The following is an 18,230-nucleotide window of genomic DNA, read 5'->3' as shown; positions in this document are numbered from 1 at the left end:
CAGCAGCGAGGGCAGCGGAGGGAGGATGTGCTGCAGTCATAAAAATTCCACCGAGATAAATCAATAGAGGGAGGAGGAGAATGAGAGGGAGAGATGGCAAAGTCAGACATTGTTCCTCTGCCCACAGGAGAGAGGGAGACGATGCCTCTGTGGTCAGGGGGGTTTAACAAGAGTAAAAGGGAGCAAAGTCCAAGTCAGAGAGGAGCTGTCAGGAGCAGGTGGCAGCCTTTAGTATGGGCTGGTGGAACTGCATTTGGGGGTCTGGTTCAGACAGCCGCCGAGTACCGGACATGCTCCTGCATGACACTAATTAGCACCTTCTCAGGCAGGCTGAATAAGAGGGTAAGGAGCAAATTGGCTTGCAGCAGTAAGCAGCAGAACAGTGGGCTAATGATGTGGACTACTGCCAGTCCAATCCAGACAGGAGCTGCCTCCCAGCAATGCTACTTTGGGTGAGCTAGGACGCCCTCTCTCTCACCAAAATCAAAGGTCCTGATTATGGTGGAAACTGTTTTCTGTCTGCAAAACACTCGATTTTGAACTGGTTGCACCAAGAGCTGGGTCCATAGCAGCCGCTGCCCCAGCTTCCTTTTCTAATCTTCAGCAAGGGGTTTCTGCGCAGGAACCTATATTGCCCTGATTTTTCACATAAACCATTTACAGTATAAGTCCTGCATCAAGGGATGGATTCTCACTAGGTTTATGCACAACACTACTATTGCTATATGTACATATTGGGTGTAGGGAGCACTGCTGGGCTGTATCCTAATAAACAACAGAAAGAGCTGTCTGCTTGCCTTCTCTGGTAAGCTGGTGAGCTGCTTTCCTTGCCTGTGTTTGAAAGGTGTAGCTGAACTTAGGACTGGATTCAGCCAACGGCCACACTGCCCCTTCGTGCTTGTGCTTAAAATGAATGTTTGGCCTGAGTTGTCCATCAAGGGGAAGCCCAAGCCCTTGTTTGTATGGTCTTGGCTTTCCAGGCACAGGTCAGGCCAAACATGCTATGGCTCAGCCCACTCGTCAAACACACAGTCTTTGGGTCTTCCTAGGTGTGCCATGGGTATCCTGACCCCAAGCTAAAGATGAGCCTGGAACAGTGCCAGTGGTCACTAACACCTGCTTCCAGGCTTAAAACCCAAATGTTCTGGCTGTGACTCCGAAACGGTCGCCTGCAGACCAGAGGACACCTGGGCTTTGCCTGAATCCCTCTTAGAAAGACATGTTCTTCCTTCTCTTTCACAGGAATACACCATTGATATCTTCTTTGCTCAGACGTGGTACGACCGGCGTCTTCGTTTCAACAGCACCTTGAAGGCCCTCACACTGAACACCAACATGGTGAGCCGCATCTGGATCCCAGATACCTTTTTTAGGAACTCCAAGCGGGCTGATTCGCACTGGATAACCACTCCCAATCAGCTCCTCCGCATCTGGAATGACGGAAAAGTGCTCTACACACTAAGGTACATCCAGCAGGCATTGTAGCTGGCTGCTGAGGTGAGGGAACAAGGAGCTGGTCAAAGTAGAGAAGGTTTCCTGGTACCCTGTGACAGAGTAGTGGAGATGTCTTCCAGTGCTGATGGAAGTACACATAAAGTACTGGTTGCAGAATGGATGCAGGATGAAGACTCCCAAAAAATCAAACTGTTTTTCTGTATCATACCTAGAAAAAAGTCAAAACTACAATTTGTTTCCTAAACCAAAATCCTTCAAAACTTTATGTTGGTCAGTCCAGCTATTTTATTCTGATAATAAACATTTGGCTTTTGTTCCCATAAATTCTCACTCCCATAAATGGATCTGAAAAGCTCACTAAACAAAAAGGCTTTCTGAATGTGAAAATTAGATGGTTTTTCTCACTTTGAAAATATCCAAACATATGTTTTGTTTTGCTGCTGTTTTGAAATGTTACTGCAAACAGACTGATCTTCAACAAATTAATGTTTCACTTTCAAGAAAGCAAGAATCCTTCTGTCACATTGTGGTGCTGGAATAAAACAACCTTCACCAACACAAAATCTCAGTCTCCCTCTCTCCTTCTTCGTCCCTCAGGCTGACAATCGAGGCTGAATGTCTGCTCCAGCTGCAGAATTTCCCAATGGACACTCACTCCTGCCCTTTGGTTTTTTCTAGTTGTGAGTATACATGTTTTTAAAATAGTTTCAGAAGGCAAGTAGAGAAACCTCAGTAGAGTAAAACTCTTAACTGTTCTGGGGAAACCATCCTCCCTTTTGGCTACATTTTTCACCTAATCTCTATGACTCTTTTCCTGGGCCATTACCCATCACGCCCTGAAGCATCCTCCCACTCTGGGGCTAGCAGAGGTCTGCAGAGACAGATTCACAGCACCTCTGAGTTTCTTCTTAATCTGGGTGGACAGTTGGAGGTGACTATTTCACTGACCTTCTGGTCACTCTAGATAGAACATATCCCTTCAGCTGGCAGATGAATGGCACCTGTCTTGCCTTGCATCTTTCCCCTTCTCCCACTCTCTGAGGGGACAGCTTTGCTTTCCAGACCTCAGCCCAGAGACAGGCCCACTTTCTGCACCCAGAGCCATCACAAAGGAGGGATAGTCAGACCTCACTTCTCAGTCCTCACTTGTCCATTCTCATCAGCAGAGAGGGCTGCTGATGGTGGCACATCTCCACTGGTAATTTTGCAGGGAGCCTTTCTACACCAAGAGATTCCTGTCCTCATGCGTTGGTTGGAAATCTGATTTAGTCGTCTTAGCTCGAGTTTGCCTTTCCCACTTCCCCTGCCACTGAAGGGATGCAGCTCACATGGCTCTGAGGTGCTTCAGAGGGAGGCAGCATGCTGAGGAGATACCATCCCCTCATCTCCCACCATCCCTCATTCTTTGCTAATTAACAGTACATGCGATACGTGCTTGATAATTAGAAACACTTTTAGTTAGCTGCCAAGCTCTTGCTCCTTCACTCCTCTGAGGAACTCTCTCGTAGGTGTTGAGGTCCCTGCTTCACAGTAGGCTTGTTTTTTTGTCAAGAAAGACAGAGCCAGGAGAAGCCATGCTCCAGCCCACAGGAGGCAGGTCTCCTTCTCCGCGAAGAATCCATCCCTTCTTCTCCATACAAAGATCAGCTCCCAGGGTGAGAGGTACCGAGATAGTCAGAGCAGCCACAGCCATGTTACATCTCACATTAGCAGCTTTGTACTCCTGGTGTACTCATACCTGGGAAGGGAAGGTAGTCATGAGGAGTTGTGAAGGCCTCATGCTGCCCCAGGGAGCTAAAGCTCTTAAAGATTTCAGGCTGGAGGACTCCTCTTACACCAACTCAAGTCTCATTCCCACCAGTGCAGTCCTTAGAAAGGCTCCCTTTCTAGCATTGCTTTTCCCATTCCTAGGATTTGAAGAGGCCCACAAGCGGACATGCTGTCCCTACTCCCATTGCACACGGGGATGCCTAAGGGAATCTAAACAAAAGGCATCAGAAATACCTGCATGAAAGCTTCATGTTTACAGAACAGCTAGAGTGAGATACCAGTGCTTTTGCAGTCAGGGTGGTGAATGAGGTGGAGGCAAGTGAGGTACTCTTTCACTGATGTCCTTGCCCGTTTTCCCAGATGGCTACCCACGTGAGGAGATCGTCTATCGCTGGAGGCGCTACTCCATTGAGGTCTCGGACCAGCGAACCTGGAGGCTCTACCAGTTTGACTTCACGGGGCTGAGGAACACCTCGGAAGTTCTCAGGACTGGGGCAGGTGAGGCAAAGGGAGACAGCTCACAGAAATGTCAATGTGTTGGAGACCTTGTGGGAGGCAAAGGAGTCATCAGATAGCTCCACAACGGTGGGAAGAAAGGTCACAACAGCAGTTAGAAAAATGTAAGAATGAAGGGATGGACCTTTGCTAGAGGGAGCAGACGTGATGAAACATGAGGGGAAGATGAAGCAGGGGTAGGCCAGAATCACTGGCATTTGTGAACTGTGGGGTGACAATGCTGATGTGAATGAAGCTATCCATAACTGAAGGCTCAGGAGCTCAGATCCCCTCTTGCTGCAGTATGTGCATACTATGTGATCCCTAGGTGATGCTTAAAATTGGAACAGGAGTGGTGAAATCAGAACTTGCAGGTCTCAGTCTTTCCTTCTGTAAAGTTGTGTGGGGCTGATGAACACCTGAATTATGCTTTAAGAGACAGAAACAAGGCTGCATGTGTGAAGAAACCAGGGAACGGAGGCCCTTCATCTCCTCCTCCTCCTAATAGCTCACATCCCCTTTCCTTCCTACAGACAGCTGAGGAAAGCCTCTTTGGATTCCTGCAGGTGGAGTGAGCTCGTATTTTTAAGCCCTCTGAAGCAGCAAGTTCAGGTAGTGCTTCTCCCACTCTGCAGAAAGCTGCTGTTGCCAACACTGGCAGCCAGCCTATAACGGGGGTAAGAAAGGCAGCACGAATGGGGACAAGAACTGGTGCAGTGAAAGTGTCTTGAATGCACCAGTAACTGTTTGATGTCTGTAATTCTCTTTTTTTTGTAGTTGCTTGCAAGCTCCATCTTAACCCTAGAGCTGTCAGGTGGCTTTTTTCCAATACTCGCTAGGAGCTTCTGAAAAAGAGGAAGAACCTCAGCTGTAAGGTGCCAAATGAGCAATTAGGAAGGTACAGGTCCACATACCTTTTCCAGGGGCAGAACCAGAGTCTTGATGAAACTGATTGATGGACACCTCCTTTGTCACAGGTCAGGTATTTAGTTGGCAAGCCAGGACATGTAGCCTGTTACAGCTAAATAGCTTCCATAGAAAAGAAACCGTTGCAGCCATCAGCTAAAAATGAATACTCTATATAGTTTCTTCCTTGAAACTTTTACAGACAGTATGCTTTTCAGTATGCTTTGCCACATAGCCAGGCCAGTACAAATGCAGCCTGGTGGCCACATACCCAGCCAGGCAGTCAGCCATTTGGGCACCACAAAGTCAGCTCTTAAATTAGTCACAAAGACATTAAGCCAGACAGCTACAGAACCAGCCAGGTAGCCACAGAGTCCACTAGCCACAAAACCAGCAAGCCAGCCACAACGCCAGCAAGTCACCAAACCTATTCAGCCAGCCACATGAAGCTAACAATCTGGCAGCCACAAAGTCAGCCCCAAAACCAGCCAGCCAGGCACTTAAAACAAGAAAACCTCATCAGAAACACTCCAGATTCTGAAACTTTGCTGATTTTTGTGTTTTAGGAAGCCACGTTATGATTCCAATGTCTCTGTTGCTTTTTCCTAGGGGAGTACCTGGTGATGACAGTTTCTTTTGACTTAAGTAGACGTATGGGTTATTTTGCCATTCAGACCTACATTCCCTGCATCCTGACTGTTGTTCTTTCCTGGGTTTCCTTCTGGATCAAGAGAGACTCTACACCAGCCAGGACATCTCTGGGTAAGAGACAGCTGGGTAAGCATGTCTGATGCTTGTCAAACTCTGCAAGGCTAGCAGACTGGCAGTGTTGGAGTACAAAATCTCCTAAAGCACTTTGCCATTTTCTGGCATTACTCAGCTTACTGGAGGATAGTCCACTCCTCCGTCTTTCTGTTTGTAATACTATCCTCAAGCTCAACCGAATTTACAGCTCTGCTGGCTTGGACCACTGGATTATTTCAGGATAGCACAACACTCTCATATCTTGATCTGAGACCTGAACACAGCCTTTTCCAAGTTGACAATGTGGTATTCTCATGCACCAAAATGGAGAAGGAAGGGATGAGCTGTGGCATTGCAATGCTGGCCAAAGGGCTCCTGTTTCCTCATGACTTTTCAAGGGTTCAGTGTAGGACCAGTGACATGAAGGTTGTAGGGTAATAAGCAAAGTTGCTAGGCTGTATCCACAGAGTCCCAGTCACTGGCAGGATGTGGAAGCCGTGTAGGTGCAACCATTCTGTGTCAGTCACAGGAGCGAGGGAGTCCGGGACATGGCAAAAGCTCTACCTGTTGTTTAGATTTTCTCAGCAAGCTGCAGTGGCTCTTTGAGGCAGGAAAAATCTTATGTTGATTGAATCCTGCTCTGATAGGTGCTAGAGAGGTCTTTACAAATGTTTAATGCACTTTGGCTGTATCTGCATTTTGCAGCAAGCTCTGCTTCCCAGTGCTGTCCTTCCCATCAGCCCTGCTGACTTTCTCTTTAATTGGAGGTAACATTCCCAGCCCTGCCTGCAGGCCTCTGCGGGGAGGAGAGGAGAGGCATCAGACCATCAGCATCAGGCAGGGCTATTCACAGCCATCCGTTCTGACCATCTCTCCCCATCTCCCTATCAAAATCAATTTCTTTGGTGCCCATGGAGAGAGCAGGAGGAGTCAGGTGTCATTTCCATTGGAGGTGAGGGTACGCCATAGTCCGTGGCTAGGAAAGGAATGAACAGTAAGAGGCAAAATGTTCTGCATGGCTGACACCACTACAGTGGCTGTCTCAAAAACAAAGGCAAGTTTTCCCAGGAGGGAGGCCCCTCTCTGTGGGAAGGGACCTCAGCACATCAAGAGTAATGTTTTCTCTCCACAGCCCCTGTTGTACTTAATACAAATGATCCCCAGTACATTTCAAGCCTATCAGCCTACATTAGGGAGATGTAAACTGGAGCAGTTCCATTGGCATTTCAAATATATGGGAAGTCACACCACATCTGCTAATGCAAATACTGCTGGAAAATATGAAAATCTCTTGCCATGCTCTCATCCAGAGCCACTGGAGCGACCCCAGGAAGGGGTGGCAGGTGGATTTAGATGAATGTTAGCGAAGGAGGAACAGGTGGAGTTCTGCTTTTTCTCCACATCCTAAAAAGCAATGGATAAGATCACGATACCAACTCTTGGAGCTGATCCTTTGTTGGCTCCTAATACTTTATCTCTGGAAACAGGTCTGTGAGCATTACCACTACTGGAAAAACAATTCCAAGCTCCATTCAAGTCAAAAAAGATTCCATATCATCTCCTACCCACTTATCCTCTACATCAATAGATGAATAGACTGTGAAGAGGTATGTCAGCCAGAAGAGGAAGGTCAAAGAAAGTGTACCCCCTGGATGAACACAACTGGCAAACTGGTAACAATGGACAAGGAGAAGGCTGAGGTACTCAACAACATTTTTGCCTCTATCTTCACTGCTAACGTCTCTTCCCACACCTCTCAAGTGGATGTACAGGTAGACGGGGACTAGGGGAGCAAAATCCCTCTCACTATAAGACAAGATCAGGTTCGTGACCACCTGAGGAACCTGAACATACATACGTCTATGGGACCTGATGAGATGCATCCCAAAGTCCTGAGGGAATTGGCTGAGGAAGTTGCATAGCCACTCTCCATGATATTTGAAAAGTCATGGTAGTCAGGTGAAGTCCCTGATAACTGGAAAAAGGGAAAGGTTGCACCCATTTTTAAATAGGGTAGAGAGGAGGACCCTGGGGACTTCTGACCTGTCAGCCTCACCTCTGTGCCTGGGAAGATCATGGAACAGATCCTCCTGGAAGCTATGCTAAGGTGCATGGAGGACAGGGAGGTGATTCGAGACAGCCAGCATGGCTTCACCAAGGGCAAGTCCTGCCTGACCAACCTAGTGGCCTTCTGTGATGGAGTGACTACATCAGTGGACAAGGGAAGAGCTACAGATGTTGTCTATTTGGACTTCTGTAAGGCCTTTGACATGGTCCCCCACATCCTTCTTTCTAAATCGGAGAGAGATAGATTTGATGGGTGGACTGATTGGTGGATGAGGAATTGGTTGGATGGTCACATCCAGAGGGTAGTGGTCAATGGCTCAATGTCCAGATGGAGACTGGTGACAAGTGGTGTCCCTCTCGGGTCCGTATTGGGACAAGTATTGTTTAATATTTTCATCAATGACCTAGACAGTGGGATCAAGTGCCCCCTCAGCAAGTTTGCAGATGATACCAAGCTGTTTGGTGCAGTTGACACAACTGAGGGATGGGATGCCATCCAGCAGGACCTGGACAAGCTTGAGAATTGGGCCCATGTGAATCTCATGAGGTTCAATAAAGCCAAGTGCAGGGTCCTGCACCTGGGTCAGGGCAACCCCCAGTATCAATACAGGCTGGGGGATGAAGGGATTGCAAGCAGCCCTGCGGAGAAGGACTTGGGGGTACTGGTGGATGAAAAGTTGGACATGAGCCAACAATGTGTGCTCGCAGCCCAGAAGGCCAACCGTATCTTGGGCTACATCAAAAGGCAGCACGGCCAGCAGGGCGAGGGAGGTGATTCTGCCTCTACTCCACTCTGGTGAGACCTGACCTGGAGTCCTGCATCCGGCTCTGGAGCCCTCAGCACAGGAAAGAAATGGACCTGTTGGAGTGGATCTAGAGGAGGGCCACAAAAAAGATCAGAGGGCTAGAACACCTCTTCTGTGAGGAGAGGCTGAAAGAGTTGGTGTTGCTCAGCCCAGAGAAGAGAAGGCTCCAGGGAGACCTTACAGCAGCCTTCCAGTACCTGAAGGGGCCTACAAGAAAGATGGGGACAGACTTTTTGCAGGGCCTCTTGCAATAGGACAAGGTTTTAAACTAAAAGAGGGTAGATTTAGACTGTCTATAAGGAAGAAATTCTTTACAGTGACTGTGGTGAGACACAGGAACAGGGTGCCCAGAAAGGTGGTCAATGCCCTGGAAGCATTCATGGTCAGGTTGGACGGGGCTCTGAGCAACCTGATTTAGTTGAAGATGTCCCTGCTCACTGCACGGGGGTTGGATTAGATGACCTTTAAACCTTTAAACAGTGTCCTGTGATTCTATGATGAGCTTTGCATTGGGCTGTATTCATCCTGGGAGTAAATGCTTAAAGACACAGGGAGAACAAGAACATAGGTCTTTGCATTCCAGCTCTGTCTCACATCAGACAGAAATAACAGTCCTGTGTCACCTGAGACATCGCCATGCTTATTGCTGACTCAGCCAGGCATCACTGACTGAATCCCCACTCACCCATTGCCTGCCCAAAGCCATCCATCCAGTATTACTGCCTCTTAGCACGTCCTTCCTTTGGACTCTCCTCTCATCATCCAAGCAGCTGTTCCTCTGTACAGCCTTAAGCAGAGTCTCAGTTCCCCACCAGTCCACACTGGTAGCCTGTGTGACACCTGGGTTTTGAACAGCTCTTTTTCTATATAGCATTGTCAGAGGGCACCTCAAGGCCAGAGTCTGGCTGAGCAGAGCAAAAATGGGACCAGACAACCAGAGGAATTTCTCTCCTACAGGAGAGGGGAAATGGGGATGTTTTGGGGGCTGGATGCACATAGAAGACAGAAGTGCTCCTCTTCACTACTTAAACCAGCTCTTTTCTCTCTTAGGTATCACAACTGTGCTAACAATGACCACACTGAGTACGATCTCCCGCAAGCACCTTCCCCGTGTTTCCTACATCACAGCCATGGACCTCTTTGTCTCTGTGTGCTTCATCTTCGTCTTTGCAGCTCTCATGGAGTACGCTACACTCAACTACCTGGTGGGAAACAAGAAACCACTTAAGCACAACAACAGGAAAGCCAGGCTGGTAGGTGAAAGGGGCCAGCAGACATGGATGCTTTTAGAACCCCAAGTTATTCAGAAATATCCCTCCTGAGCCTGCACTGGAAACTGCTGATGTGGTTTAGTGTCTGACCCATGCTGGTTCATAAGGTCCTCAGACCACTCTATGTGCTGGGCCTGAGCACCTGAAAGGTGAGACACAATGAGAAAAAGCAGCTGAGACTGCCCTAAAACAAGGAGGTCCCTGTCAGAGCCAGGCACCTTGTACTTTCTTCAGAATTGCTGGAGTGCTTATCAGTACAGTTTAGGATGACTCACATGATGTAAATGTCCACTTTAAGACAGGATGATCCACACCTAGGTTCCTCCACCTGTACTGGTTTGATGTCTGTGGATTACAGAGGTATCTTAGGTCACAGAGATGCAGAAACCTACTTTCTTCTGTGGTCTGTCTATAAGAACACCTCCTGAGTGCGGGGACAGTGAACCCAGACTGGTCATCATCCTTTTAAGATCTGCCCAAGTTCATGTCAGGTGCTACTGACACATCAGCTGAAACTGGCCTCTGAACTGGGACAGAACTGAAACCAAAAAAGACAGATCTCTTCTATGCCAGCCTCATTTCCCAGCATGGGTGGAGAGAGCTCTTCCATGAGGCTGATGACAGGCCTTTTCTGTTGGGCCAAGAGGTTATGAGTCACACAGACCCTTTCCTCAGCTTTTCTCCAGCAACTGACAGCAACCAGAAGACATATCTGGATTGTGTGCTGTGTATTCAGAGACAGCTAAGCTCAGGGGAATGAGGGAAGAGGCTAGCACAGCTGAAACCAAACAGGTCCGGTTTCTGCACTGACCAGTGACAGAAATGGGGAATCAGAGCAATTAGATCTTTGCTGACTAAGGCTATGTCCTGGTGTGCCACGGAGGAAACTCACAGTCATGCAGGGAGCTGCCAGTCCCCACAGTGCACCAAGGTGGTGATTTATAACCAGGTGCAGAGATGAGGGATGATCGGTCATCCTTCTCCACTGAACTGCACCTATGCTGTGAATTGATCTGTTGCCAATTGGATGAGTTTTGGTGTCTATAACAAGTTTTCTTGCCTTTTCCTTCCCTTTAATCCACCTACCCTTCCTCATTACAGCCACCTGCCGGTGCCCAGGTGATGCCATCCTTTACCACCATCAACATCAACAACATCATGCACTGGCCCCCAGAGATAGAGGAGGATGAGGATGAAGACCCTGGCTCCCCATGCCTGGAAGGAAAGGAGTGCGAGAGGTTCTTCTGCTGCATTGAGGACTGTCAGACAGGAATGTGGCGGGAAGGGAGGGTACGCATTCACATCTCCCGCCTGGACTCCTACTCTCGTGTCTTCTTCCCCACCGCCTTCTTGCTCTTCAATATTGTCTACTGGATTGCCTATCTCTATCTCTAGCCATTCTTTGACCTCAGCTAGAATGGACTGGAGACCAGCAAGATGGGCTTCTCAAGGAGCACAGAGAACGGCATCTCTTCTATTGTTAGTTGATTGTCAGTCTGAACAATCCAACCTGGTGATTCCCTCTTCCCACTCTCTCATCTCTTCTGAGAAGAACCAGACAGCTTTTTTTTAGCGTTCTAACATATCTTTTTAGAGAATCTACCCTTCCCAAACAATCCCCTCTCCAGCACCACCAGCATTTTACTCCTTCTAAGATTGCCCAAAAATGTCCTATTCCCAACACAAACATTAGGGAGTTTGTCAAAAACAAACACCTTAATGAGTTTCATTTTTCCATCTAATCCTACTCCAAAATTCCATGGAAAGTGATGGCAAATGGAGTTTTTTGCATAGTTATTAAGACTGCAAAGGAAATAAAGTTGATCTTATAACTTCTGCGCCACTTCCACCAGAACAGACTTTGTGGAGCGCTAGAGGCTTGGAGAACTCATAAGGAAAGAAGTGTGAAAAAGGGCAGCTTTCCCACAGTAGCTGGGCTTGGCTAAAATGTTTTGAACCTGTCCAGAAAGCTGACAGAGGCGCTGACAAGGATGGAGTAGCTGCAAGCCTCCACCAGCTCCCTGTACAGTACCTGTGGAGCATTCCTCATGGCTCACTCCACTTGCAGTACCAAGTAGCACCCAAGTCATCCACCCACTGAGGCGCTGCTGAGTCTCATCAGATGGTGGTAAAAAGCACTTCACAAGTTTGAAGGGCCCATCTGTCTTACTGGAGCACACTATTCAGGGCCCATGGTGACATTCTGCTTTGCGATCAGGACTTACAGCAGGCTATGCAGCTTACATTGTTCATTGCCAAAAGAGGGAGAAAGTCCTTATGCTACAAAGACCAGAAGCAGTTTCATGAGCCCATTGTGAGGTAGCTTTCTTTGGCCTGTCTCGCACGAGCTGGGCCCTACTGTACCATGCATCATAGCAGCGCAGTGCTCTCCTTCATGACAACACTTGTTGAAGCCGTCAGATCTGTGCTTGGTACTAGGTGCTAACCTGAGAAAGGGATACGAGAAAAGGCAACATGATGAGCTACGCTTGCTGCACCTACCAGTGGTGGGGAGAGAGTGTTCCTACAGCTCAAAACTGTATGGCTCCTCCCAGAGGGTCATCCTTGGTAGATTTCAGGAAGGTCAGACATAGTGAGATGGTTCCTTGTGGTCCATCTTAAAGACATAAAGAAATGCATAATACAGTCTCAACTGAGAAGAAACTGCATAATTTAGAAGAGGAAACTCAGGCCCAGGGTCCGTAATGTGTAAATCAGCTGCCTCCCCATTTATACCAACTGCTGATGTGGCCCACAGCATGATTGTGAAAAGCAATGTGCCATTAATAGTTACTTACTGTGTAAATTACAAACAAACAAAAAAATCTTTCTAAAAATGGAATGTTTTAGAAACAATTAGTACTTAAAAGGCCTGTCACAAGAATAAAGCTGCTTCAGCTGCAGAGAAAAAGTTAGGAATGGCTGGCTCATAGGACAGCTAACAGGGGCAGGAGGTTTTACATATTCTTAGAGAGCAATTTGATCTGGTTTTAAGATGGATTTTGACACTGTTAAATCTGATCTGAATAATGAAGTGTCATGTTTAATTCATTCATAAATAGAGCCTTACCTTCGTTTCAGAGGAACAGCTAGAGCACCTAATTAATTAATTAATACAATAGTACAACACTCAGCTAAGTATAACCTAATGGGGTCAGAGCAGCATAGCTCTGGAAGGGGAAATTGTGCCTGTCTAACCTGTTACAGTTCTTCTTTCAAAATACCAAGTAAGAGATAAAGGTTACCCAGAAGCATAATTTGCTTAGCTACTCCGACAGCTTTTGAAAGGATGGAAAGAAATTATGGCGGGTGGTTCTAACTGAGGAAATTGATTTAGCAAAAGAATTATTAAGGAGGTTCTAATTAGAGGAAATTAACTGAGGAGAAGGGAAAAAAGAATTGTTAAGGAGGCTCTAATTAGAGGAAATTAATGTTTTAGAGAGAAAGACACAGAGAGGGAGAAGTCTAAGAAAAGAATCAAAACAACTTCCAGACAAGGAGAGCTGCTGGGTGACAGTGCCAACTCCCAGCCAGGCGGGTTGATGTTCCGCTCCTGATAGCAAAGCGCTATTAGATGCAGCAAAAGAAAAACCTCCGATGACTCAACCGTACACCAACAGGGAGCTGGATTAAACAGGGTCCTGTGATCTCTGTGAGGAGCTAAAAGGAAAGAGCATCCTAGATTAAAACTGGCTCATGCGACAGACTGAGTGAAGCATGTCTTCACATGTCAGAAGGCAGCTGCTAGCATGGGGGGGTGTGGGGAGAGCCACCCTGGCAGCAAACCAGGGCCCATGCTAAATGTGCTCATTAACAATATGGTGGCATAAAAGGTGTGCAGGCAACGTAGGCTGCAGCGAACACAAGCAGCAAAATGTGGAAGGCAAACATCTGAGAAAGGGATGGTGGAAGCACAAATTTAACATCCACGTGCAAAGGAATCCAAACAACTGCAATTCACTGTGGCTTTGCAGCACTTGGGAGCCTTAATGGACACATATGATCATCATGGGCACTGGAGTACAGACTTCAGCCCTGAGAACAGCAGCTTGTTGAAATTAGACTTTTTACGGAATCAGCCGGAAGAGAAGCAGGGTATACAAGAGACCTAAGAGAATGGCAGGGACTTGGGCAAAGTAGACTTGAAAGATTGTAAGATTTCACAAAAAAAATATAAAGCCAACACACACCTAGGTAATTTAACCAATGATGGAGGATTTGACAGAGGAAAATAGCCTAGTGTGGGCTGGAGCACAAGGAAGCTGATTACTAAGGCTGGGGAAGGAGGAGGGAGGGGGCTTTTTGGCTTAGGGAAATCTGTGCCCATCATAAATAGCTCAATAAATAAAGGCATGCACAAATCCAATCACGTTTTTAAGTTTCTACAGTATCTCAAAAAAGGAAAGCTAAGAAAAGCCAGAAAGAAAATCTGCTGTTTTTTGGAGTTACTTTGCAAAGCTCCAGTTTCCTGAAAAAAAATGTTTCCCTGCTATCAGCAGGGAATCCAGGGCACAAAGACATCCAGTAGCTGTGTGTGGCCCTGCTCAGCAAGGCAGTGAGTGGGAGCTGAGCCCCACTGGTCCCCTCCTAGACTGGCATAAACCACCTACCCTTCCCTGCATACTGTATGTTCTGCCATCATACTGGAGTGGGTTATGGTACCACAGCGTCTTTCAGCCCAGGACAGCTGTTGCCTTTTCACCAGCATCTGACTAGCTCACTCCAGGGTATGCAGCCCGACACAGGGCTGAGCTGAGTCACACTGGGCAGGAGGATGGAGACAACACCAGGGTGGCTGCGCTGCCTCCTCTCACGAAGGTTTCGACTTTCGTCCCCGCCCAGGAACTTGGTGGAGGACCCCTGTATTGGTATTGCTGCCATCAAAGGCGAGTTGGCACTGGGCTCCCCTCACATCCTTCCTCCCCTTCCCAGGGACGAGAGAGTCACCTTCCCTGGCACCTACAGAGGACCTCTGTCAGACAGCTCCTATATGTCAAGTTTCCTTGCTGGTGGCCTGAGAGTCCCTGATGCTGGCTGTCGTGGCTGATCCCGCAGCAGAAGAACACACATCCCAAGTTAGTGAACTCCGCTGTGAACGTGGTCAGTTCCACCTCTTGCTGGGAAATCATTTCTGCAACTTCCAGGATGAAGTGGCTCATGAACTCATCTGCCATACATGTCTTTAGGCTCTGCTCTAACCTATGGACACCCACTGCGGACATGTACTGTTTCAAATGCCTTTAAAACTTCATGCAGGAGTATAAATTTGTCCTGAGGATTGGAAAAAGCTCTCTTTCCAGCAGTGTCACAAGTCCAGCCTTCTAGCATGAAACCTGTTGGATAAACCGGTTGTCTCCTGCCGTTTCAAGGCAGAGTGTCAGCAGACAATGCAGCAGTGAAGCTCACCGGCAGAACAGCTGTCCTGGTTTCAAGAAATACAAGTCTGAACTGTGGCAGAAAAAGAATCCCATTTCCAAAGGGAAGGAACATCCCCCTGCCAAGGTGGAGACAAACACACCCAAGGATCCAGAGGTACCAAGTGGAGGATCATCACTTGTGACAGAAAGCTCTAGTTAATCCAGCTTTCGAGGAGACTGAAGACCACCTTCCTCAGAGTTAGTTTTGTGGCTGAAACAAATACAAATCTCACCATGAAGACCCGGAGGAAGAGTTGAGAATGAGGATAGCTGGGGGTAAAGACCCCTCACTAGGAAACACTATTGTTAAGGAAGTCTTGCGGGATTCTATCATTGCTGCAGATGGAAGAATAGCACCTGGGGACCATACTCTTGAGGTGAATGGTGTCAACATCAGCAGTGTGACTCAATGCCAAGCTGGCTTCTTCCTGCACCACCCAGGGCTCAGTACTGGGGCCGGTTCTGTTTAATACCTTTATCAATGATCTGGACGAGTGAATCAGGTGCACCCTCAGTAAGTTCACAGACAACACCAAGTTGGGCGGGAGTGTTGATCTGTTGGAGGGTAGGAAGGCTCTGCAGAGGGATCTGGACAGGCTGGATCGATGGGCCAAGGCCAGTTGTATGAGGTTTAACAAAGTCAAGTGCCAGGTCCTGCACTTGGATCACAACAACCCCATAAAACGCTCCAGGCTTGGAGAAGAGTGGCTGGAAAGCTGCCCAGTGGAAAAGGACCTGGGGGTGTTGGTCAACAGCCAGCTGAACATGAGCCAGCAGTGTTCCCAGGTGGCCAAGGCAGCCAGCGGCATCCTGGCTTGTATCAGGAATAGTGTGGCCAGCAGGAGCAGGGAGGTGATCGTTCCCCCTGTACTCAGCACTGGTGAGGCCACACCTGGAGTACTGTGTTCAGTTTTGGGCCCCTCACTACAAGAAGGACATTCGAGTTTCTGGAGCGTGTCCAGAGAAGGGCAATGAGGCTGGTGAAGGGTCTAGAACACAAGTCTTATGAGGAGCAGCAGAGGGAACTGGGGTTGTTTAGTCTGGAGAGACAGAGGCTGAGGGGAGACCTTATCAATCTCCACACCTCCCTGAAAGGAGGTTGTAGCGAGGTGGGTGTCAGTCTCTTTTCCCATGTAACAAATGATGAGAGGAAATGGCCTGAAGTTGTACCAGGGGAGGTTTAGATTGGGTATTAGGAAAAATTTCTTCACTGAAAGCGTTGTCAAGCACTGGAACGGGCTGCCCAGGAAAGTGGTGGAGTTCCCATCTCTGAAGGTATTTAAAAGACATGTAGATGTGGCACTTAGGGACATGGTTTAGTTGGTGGACAGTGCTAGGTTTACAGTCAGACTTGATCTCAGAGGTCTTTTCCAACTTAAATGATTCTATGATTCCAACATCTGGCTAATGACAGGGACTAGAAACTATCATCTCAGCATTTATGTTTTATGGCTTTTGTTTGGAAGATGAAAGGAAGGTGGGAAAAAGGTTGATTTCTCATTTCTCTGTCTCTAATTTCTATCTTTCCCCTCCAAATTACGCCATGTAAGGCACCATTTTTAGATTGTATGCTCTTCAGGGCAGGGACTCTCTTATTGTGTGTTTGTGCAAGGACGAGCACGCCAGGGCTTGATCCTTAACTGAGATTTCTGGATGCTACTTATAGATAATAAACAACAGTATGGACTATCCGTCTTCAACACCACTCTCTATGCACACCTTGTAAGAAGGATAAAAACTGTCCCATGTCCTCCTCCTGATGGGGTTACTGGAGCTGGTTAATAATTCTATTTCCCCAGAGCAAAATATCTTATTGGAAAGTGGAGAAAAATGTTGGTCTGATATTTGGGGGGGGGGGGGGGGGAATTTCTGATTTTTTTTTTTGTTTTAAAGAAAGACAGAAGTTGCTTCAAATCATCACTGCTCAGAAGCAGTCTCTACCATTTAAAGTCATTGTTTCTAATGCAAGGGCAACCCTTGCTTGGTCCTCTCAGTCTGTTGCTTTGCAAAGAAAATACTGATGTTTCCCCAGGTGCTTAGGTGGGGGGTGGAATTAATATTTGGCAGAGTATATTTGGGCCTTTCTGCTCCCCATCATAATGCTAGTGACTTTAGGGGTGATCATAATCAAAAGGACAACCCCAGCTCTGAAGGCCTCCCCCCAAAAGCCACCCAGCCTGGAGGAGCACAGGCCAGCAGTGCCTGTGCAGTTGCCGAATCCAGCCCGAGGCCCACACAGCCACGTAGGTGAAACCTTACCCTCTGCTCCTCTGGAGAAGCATTCATTAGTCATGCCTGATACACTAGAGAATTTAAGTGGCCTCTCCCTACTACTCCCCCCCCCGCCCCCGACGCTGTCTCTCTCCTGCAGCGCCGGCTCCCTCCCCGCATCCTGCGCAGCTCTGCCATGCTGCCGCCTCTCCCTCAGCCTCGAAGCTCCCCCAAAATCTCCCTTAAACATCCAGTTTACCAGGTTAAGAACGGGAGCATTGATGCCAGCGAACACCCCCTTCCCCCCCCAAAACCGCCCCAGGCTCACCCGAACCCCCACAGCACTGCACGAGGCCTGCCTGAGGCGGCCTGCGGCCCCCAAGGCCGCCTCCACCCGGAGCCTTCGGGAACTCGCTCGCAGGGGGATGCGGCCCTCACCTCGCCCACGACATGGAGGGCCCGAGCCGCCCCCAGGAGGCCGCAGCCTACGCCGCCTCCCGCCCTCGATGTTACCTCCTCCCCTTCATCTTGCTCTGGGGTCTTGTTCTGTGGGTTTCGTCCCGCACCACCGCCCGCCCTCCCTCCCCCCCCCCGCCAGGCCTGATGGCGCCCGGCCCCGAGGTAGCCTTTCCCGCGCACGCGCCGAGCGGGGCCACGACAGCCCCCCCCCCCCCCCCCCCCGTCGCTGTGGAAACCATTAGGGCCGTGGCGCTTGAACTATAAAATCATCCTGATCATCTGACGTGATTTTTTTGCCCCCCTTTCTTTCCCCATTTTTGAGCGCCAGCGAGAGGCGTCGTCACCTCCATTCGCAGCGCAGCGAGGGCGGGCGCTGGTTCCCGGGGCGGGCCGGGCGCCCGGGCAGGGGCGGGGGTTCCCCGCAGCACGGCTCCCGCCAGCCCCACACGCAGCACCGCCGTCCCGTCTCCGCACCGTTATAGCCCTGCACGCTTTGACAGTTCCCAAAATGTTAAAATGATGAGGTGGTGAAGGGGGGGGGAGAAGAGAAAGTTACATTAAGTCGTTACTTTTTATATTCCCAAAACACATTCATTATAATTTGTCTTCCTCGTAATGCCTCAGCTTTA

At 48.5% G+C, this 18,230-nt stretch overlaps 1 protein-coding gene across 2 annotated transcripts in view; it reads left to right on the top strand.

Annotated features, from left to right (window-relative positions):
* Positions 1 to 16,618, top strand: part of LOC104329571 (gamma-aminobutyric acid type A receptor subunit epsilon) — a 42,182-nt gene extending 25,564 nt beyond the window's left edge. Inside the window, exons 4-9 of one of the 2 annotated variants that reach the window (XM_075435843.1) lie at positions 1,243 to 1,463; positions 2,053 to 2,135; positions 3,586 to 3,723; positions 5,236 to 5,388; positions 9,294 to 9,496; positions 10,616 to 16,618. In XM_075435843.1, coding sequence (XP_075291958.1) covers positions 1,243 to 1,463; positions 2,053 to 2,135; positions 3,586 to 3,723; positions 5,236 to 5,388; positions 9,294 to 9,496; positions 10,616 to 10,909 — 1,092 coding nt within the window. In that variant the 3' untranslated portion in view covers positions 10,910 to 16,618. Of the gene's footprint in view, positions 1 to 1,242; positions 1,464 to 2,052; positions 2,136 to 3,585; positions 3,724 to 5,235; positions 5,389 to 6,857; positions 7,068 to 9,293; positions 9,497 to 10,615 lie in introns of those variants that run through there. The other variant, XM_075435844.1, reaches the window with a different exon arrangement.
* The last annotated feature ends 1,612 nt before the right edge of the window (positions 16,619 to 18,230 follow it).

Source organism: Opisthocomus hoazin, chromosome 14, assembly GCF_030867145.1.
Source record: "Opisthocomus hoazin isolate bOpiHoa1 chromosome 14, bOpiHoa1.hap1, whole genome shotgun sequence".
Lineage (NCBI taxonomy): Eukaryota > Metazoa > Chordata > Aves > Opisthocomiformes > Opisthocomidae > Opisthocomus > Opisthocomus hoazin.
This window is presented reverse-complemented; position numbering and strand designations above follow the sequence as displayed.